Raw genomic sequence first — 6,791 nt, forward strand, 5'->3', positions numbered from 1 at the left:
CGCGTGCTGTTCCCTGGCCGGTTATATTCCTCTGGCCGGCTTTATACTCCTCTGATTTGTTCCATTTCTACGATTTTTCCAGCGATCCGGAGTCTGGTAGAGACTAAGCTGACTCCCCCGACGGTCGCTTGGGTGGCGGGATGTCCGAGTTGAGTTGTTTTGGGGACGGAAACGCAGCAAAAAGTTTCCAAACACGTTCCTTTGTTTTGATCCGGACGGGCCGAAACTCGAGCACACCGAGGTGCTGGGTGCAGGAAACTACCTGACATGCCGTGACGTCAGGGTAAAAGGTATATATGATCGAATATCGGGAGGTTTTGTGAGGACTGAGCGGATGTGGTATGGTTGTTTGTACGCGGCCAGGTGAGAGGTGGCCTTGTTCAACTCTCCAACCAGAGGTTCGGCTCCGGCTGGTTTTGACGTCTTTTTTACGCGTTTTGTCGGACTTCATGTTTCTTCAGTAGTAGTTGGGCTGGTGGTAGGGCACCGCTTTTCTTGTTGTTGTTCTTGTGTTACGTCGGTTTATTTGGCTAGACGTGGTCACCGCCAAATACGCTCAAATTCAAAACAAGCCCGATTCTTACATCTGCCTGGAGATTGTGCCGGTGAAACCAAGGTGAAACTGTAGCCTGGACGCTGTTGAAACAGAAGATCACAGAACGGTCTTTGATTCCGAGTTCCCAGAAAACCGGTGGAACCTGGCCAGATGGGCCGTTTCTCTCGGCACGGCAGACAGGGAAGTAGAAACTGTAGATGTCGGTATTCCGGAGATGTGCCGGTGGGATTCCCCTCGGCATGTTAATCCGTACTCTCCAAGCAGAGGTTGGGTCGCAGAGATAGTAGATGTCGCTCCCCTCACGAGCAGGTAAAAATCCCGACATCTACCATTGCTGCGACCCAACCTCTGCTGGGAGAATAGTTAATCCGCACATCACAAACTTGCAAGTCGGACAGCCTCGTTAGCCGAGTCTTCAAGAAGATGGAGGGATTATTGAAAGGGCTCTTGTCTGATCTTGTCTCGTAGAATTTCCTTGGGGGCATTTTGGCCCCAGAACCGAGGAGTAGCCCCTTGAAAGAGTGTCACCTGTTTCTGGAAGGCAAAACGGGCAGCTAGCTAGATAAACGTTGCGATTTTGCCTTCCAACATCTGAACAGAGATTTTTACTCTCCAAGCAGAGGTTAAACTCCGGCTGTTTTTTACGCTATTTTAGTCGTTTTTATCGGGATTTCTATTTTGTTCTCTTTCTTGATGTCTCGCGGCAAAAAAGCGACAAAAAAAGCCGGAGCCTAACCTCTGCTTGGAGAGTAGAAAATCAAAAGAGATATTAGGATGTACATGATCTGTCAGTACTATTAGCGAGCCAGCTCCTCGGCGCGCTCTTTCCCACGGGTCTCCGGAGTACACTACTGTTACACCTCCGGGACCAGCAGAGTTTCTGTGTCATTACAAACTGCTACTGGAGCAGCTCTACAGCAGATAGGGTTTCACTAAATCAGAAACAGTCGTGACGATTCCCAGGGAAGGGAAAAACACGGCGAAACACGCAACTTCAGCCAGCCGGAGCGGCAAGTTGCTGTTTCATGTTTTGCGGAGTAAAAACTAAATCATACTACTAGTATATAACACACATTGGTTGTAAAACATGTCCGTTTTCACCATCGCAAAGAAGTGATGAGAAGTCAAACTCATTTCACCGTAGTAGCATATAATTCTTGTATTAGCATGACATTAGCATGACATTGTTTTATACGTTTCTGTAAACTATTGATTTGTTGTGACCTGTACAATATCACAGAATGTAGAGAGAAACAAAAATGCACTAACGTAAATCTCTAGTTCTTTTTTTATATTCTTATCATTTCATCGTCTTTCCAGTGGCGAGCGCTTAAGCCTTTGATCTGTTCGTTACAGATGCATAGTTAGTAGTTGTTACTGGTTGCCATACATTATACTATCGTGTTTTTTGTTGAGCAATAAAGTTCATTCATCATTCATACCAAATGGTACGACAACACTTGCAAATCATACCTTACATCTGCTTGGAGATAAGTGACGTGTGTTACGTCACGCCTAGTCCCCTGAGAGGGGGGTGGGCTGTAATGAGCAATGATGGGCTGTAATGTGTACTGCCTGTCATTAGGAACCCATCTGGTTCCCGTCTCCTGGCATCTGGAACGTTATCAGTTCAGACTGGGGACATAAATCTCACCCACCTGCTCACTGTAATACTGGAAATCTGGAAACGTTGGCAGTGGGTTTATTTTTTAGGTGACGGCTGTTAAAAAGACCAGGAAAACTTCCTTTCCCCCTTTGAAAAACTGCGAAATTAAGGCCTGCAAAAATGACTGAATTTACAGTATTTACATGCAGTAGTCTCAGCCACATCTACTATAAATTAATTTTTGTCATAAAATTCTATTAAAGGTATAAGCTTATAAGAGAACTATCAGACTATGCCCGTGAATGATTGATTGATTGATTGTATAATAGAATTGTTAGACATTGCACAACCTTGTCCTGTCAGCCACAAGTCAAGGGAGTTTTGTTCACATTAGTCCAAATAAGGATGTCCTCAATTTTTGTTGCAAACCAACCATCCTCAGTGATTCCTCACCTATTACAAACATTACTGTTGCCTCTACCAGCATACCCTGGGAGCCAGACAGGACCGGCTAGCGAGTTTTGTTTGGGGACCCAAGGCAGTCAGCCCGCAGATCTCACATTAGTGCTCGGGGGAGATACTAGCTGCCCGATCCCCGCTGGCTCCCAGGGAACTACCAGCATTTACCTGGGTTTTAGCAAGGAGGTTGGTTAGATGCAATTACTGTAATCAAAATGACACAAGAAGAGAACGACAAATCATCCATTGCACATTTTAAGCCCTCTGAGCGAAAGCTTCAATAATGAAGTAACATTAATTTGCTTTGTTGTTGTAGAATTGGAGACAGAGAACTCAGTGTTGAAGGCAGAGAAGGCCAGACTACAGAGGGAGATATCCTCACTGCAGGAGAGAATACAGGATATAGAACTGATGTTCCAGACTCTACAGCGCAGAGCTGCAGGTAATGTTCTATCTCTGGACATTATAGAAGATACAGAACTTAGATATAGGATAGAGAACTCATGTACCAGACACTACAGCAGAGAGCGGCAGGTAATGTTCTATCTCTGGACATTATAGAAGATACAGAACTCAGATATAGGATACAGAACTCCTGTACCAGACACTACAGTGGAGAGCGGCAGGTAACAGTCTAACTCTGGACATTATAGAAGATACAGAACTCAGATATAGGATACAGAACTCCTGTACCAGACACTACAGTGGAGAGCGGCAGGTAACAGTCTAACTCTGGACATTATAGAAGATACAGAACTCAGATATAGGATATAGAACTCATGTACCAGACACTACAGCGCAGAGCGGCAGGTAATATTCTATCTCTGATACAGGATGTAGAACTCGTGTACCAGACACTACAGTGCAGAGCTGCAGGTAATATTCTATCTCTGATATAGGATATAGAACTCATGTACCAGACTCTACAGCGCAGAGCGGCAGGTAATATTCTATCTCTGATATAGGATATAGAACTCATGTACCAGACACTACAGCGCAGAGCGGCAGGTAACATTCTATCTCAGATATAGGATATAGAACTGATGTACCAGACTCTACAGCGGAGAGCGGCAGGTATTATTCTATCTCTGATATAGGATACAGAACTGATGTACCAGACTCTACAGCAGAGAGCTGCAGGTAATAGTCTAACTCTGATATAGGATATAGAACTCATGTACCAGACACTACAGCGCAGAGCTGCAGGTAATATTCTATCTCAGATATAGGATATAGAACTCATGTACCAGACTCTACAGCGCAGAGCTGCAGGTAATATTCTATCTCAGATATAGGATATAGAACTCATGTACCAGACACTACAGCAGAGAGCTGCAGGTAATATTCTATCTCTGATATAGGATATAGAACTGATGTACCAGACACTACAGCAGAGAGCGGCAGGTAATATTCTATCTCAGATATAGGATATAGAACTCATGTACCAGACACTACAGCGCAGAGCGGCAGGTAATATTCTATCTCAGATATAGGATATAGAACTCATGTACCAGACACTACAGCGCAGAGCTGCAGGTAATATTCTATCTCAGATATAGGATATAGAACTCATGTACCAGACACTACAGCGGAGAGCGGCAGGTAATATTCTATCTCAGATATAGGATATAGAACTCATGTACCAGACACTACAGCGCAGAGCGGCAGGTAATATTCTATCTCAGATATAGGATATAGAACTCATGTACCAGACTCTACAGCGCAGAGCTGCAGGTAATAGTCTAACTCTGGACATTATAGAAGATACAGAACTCAGATATAGGATATAGAACTGATGTACCAGACTCTACAGCGCAGAGCGGCAGGTAATATTCTATCTCAGATATAGGATATAGAACTGATGTACCAGACTCAAAAATGGATCGAAAAATATTGAATTGAACTATCCTACAGGCAAGAATACATGCAGGAGGCAGTCATTGTACAGTTGCTATATGGGGAGGAGACAGTTTCTGTATGCAGGAACGTTACTCCCAGTCCTGACCTGGTTACCACGATGACTCAGCTACTGATTATATTAAAAGCCGAAATACATAACGACAACCGGGACAAATCTTTCGGTAACAAATTACGGACCTATAGATTATTCAAGCCTATTTATAAAGAAGAAGAATATCTGATGGTTAACAACACACAACACAGAGTAGCTGTAACTAAACTCCGGATAAGTTGCCACAAGTTACATATAGAAACTGGAAGGCACAACCGCACTCCTCCGCAGCATAGAGTCTGCAAATTTTGTGATCTACAACAGGTAGAAGATGAACAACATTTTATCTTACACTGTAAATTGTACCATAAGGAACGGATTGTGCTTTATGAATATATCAGAAAAGAGTTTCCATATTTTGAACATCTTAATGTAACGGATAAATTTCTATTTTTGATGCGCCTAGATAAACCCTGTATATTAAACATTATTTGTTCCTATATCTACACCTGTACAAAGAAGCGAGAAGATGTCGACCATAATGTTAGCTTAGTACCTTCAATTAGTTAAATTGTATCTTGTTGTCCCTGCATATGTCTGTCATGTCTGTTATCAGTGACCTGTACCTAGCCCGTCGAGGCATGAATGTACAATAAAGGTCTTTCATTCATTATATTATATCAGCCCAGATTACATCACCAGTCTCCAGCCTACCTAATCATGAAGTTCCCACACGAATATCTGCACAACAGGAGGGGATGGTTATATTATAACAGTGACAGACACCTCTGGGTGCACTGCAGGGAATAGCTTGGACCAGGCCCAAGAAGATTGCATTTTCTTTGTCCATGCTAATTCAATAAACACAAGTTTTAGGAATAATAACCAATTCCAGAAGACTAACAATCAGGGATGATTCTATTCTATTCTATTTAATGTACCAAGGCTTTGGCAAAAAAAATTTCTTATCAAGGCAATCTTGTCTTGCATGTATAAAAGTGAAATCAACAAATTAGGAAGAAATTAGTAACAACTCAGATGACAGGAAAAGATTAGGAATTGCAGTGAACTGCTATCTCAGAATAAAACACCACATCTGGACAAATTGACAATTGTGTCTACCCTAGCCGAAAATCCCTCTACTAATTACTCCAATTAAAGTAATGATGTCTGAATATTGGGACATATTATACAGATTTACATGTGATTTGTAACTGAAAAAGCACATTCATCATTCAATAGACCTTCTGATGACCCCCCAAAATCAATAAATGACTGAATTATTGATTATTCTGTCTTCATCAATGTTTTATGAGGGTCTCAGATAATAACTGCTCTTCTCATTTCAGCAATTTAGAGGTTTCCTGTCACAGTTGTAGAACTCATGTGATTCAGTAAAGTTAATTTCAGTCTGGGAGGGTTGGCACTATAGATTCATTTGTTTTTGCAGGGACTTAAACTTCTTGGTGTCTAGAGTTTGCAGTTGAAACAATTCTGTATAAATTACTGGAGTAACACATGTGAATTGGAAATGCATACATATGGTATTTCTGATGAAGAGGTAACTGCAACAATAAAACCACTGCAAAAATTTGAAGGCTCAATGAAACAATGAAGGTAAAAGAGACCTCACTGCAGCAATGAACTTGAACAATGAACTTAGCGTGCGAGTGATCAACAACTTACCGATAAGCCAAGTTACTCATGACAAGCAACTGGATGTAGAGTTTTCTTTTACTCAACCGGTTTTTCTCACCTGCTGACATTTCAATGTCCTATGATCTACCAACCTGATGAAATTATTTTTGAAAGCAGCTGGAAATGATTTTGAAAACGGTCAGAAGTTTTGGGTAGAATCCACTATCTTTTGTCATCTGAGGATATTTGTTGCAAATCAGGTTTCATACCGTAACTATGAATCTGTACGCAACAGACCTGAAAGGCAAATTTTAGATAGTCCAATAGGAAACAGGAGTAAGACAAAGTCAAGACGAGGTAATCATGATTTTTTCTCCCCCCCTCAGGTTCAGGAGCTGGTACAGTCCATGTTGCCCTGACAACAGTTATCCTGTACACAGTCCTGTCAGTAAACGGTGCTGCTCACATCGTTGGCCTGTCCGAGGATAACCAGAACTGACGTGTGAGACCACCCGGAAAAGACGCGCTACTGAATCCCTGGACTATCAGAACTGAAGTGTGAGACCCCAAACAGCCGAAAC

At 42.2% G+C, this 6,791-nt stretch overlaps 2 protein-coding genes across 2 annotated transcripts in view; one reads left to right on the forward strand and one right to left on the reverse strand.

Moving 5' to 3' along the window:
• LOC118421731 overlaps positions 1-3,251 on the forward strand; it is a 5,693-nt gene extending 2,442 nt beyond the window's left edge. Inside the window, exon 2 of the mRNA XM_035829230.1 lies at positions 2,938-3,251. Coding sequence (XP_035685123.1) covers positions 2,938-3,182 — 245 coding nt within the window. The 3' untranslated portion in view covers positions 3,183-3,251. The remainder of the gene's footprint in view (positions 1-2,937) is intronic.
• The window catches only part of LOC118421730 (E3 ubiquitin-protein ligase CCNB1IP1-like), a 27,876-nt gene that overhangs the window by 18,558 nt on the left and 2,527 nt on the right, over positions 1-6,791 (reverse strand). The gene's annotated exons all lie outside the window — the stretch shown is intronic.

The sequence above is a fragment of the Branchiostoma floridae genome, chromosome 8 (genome assembly GCF_000003815.2).
Source record: "Branchiostoma floridae strain S238N-H82 chromosome 8, Bfl_VNyyK, whole genome shotgun sequence".
NCBI classification, from domain to species: domain Eukaryota; kingdom Metazoa; phylum Chordata; class Leptocardii; order Amphioxiformes; family Branchiostomatidae; genus Branchiostoma; species Branchiostoma floridae.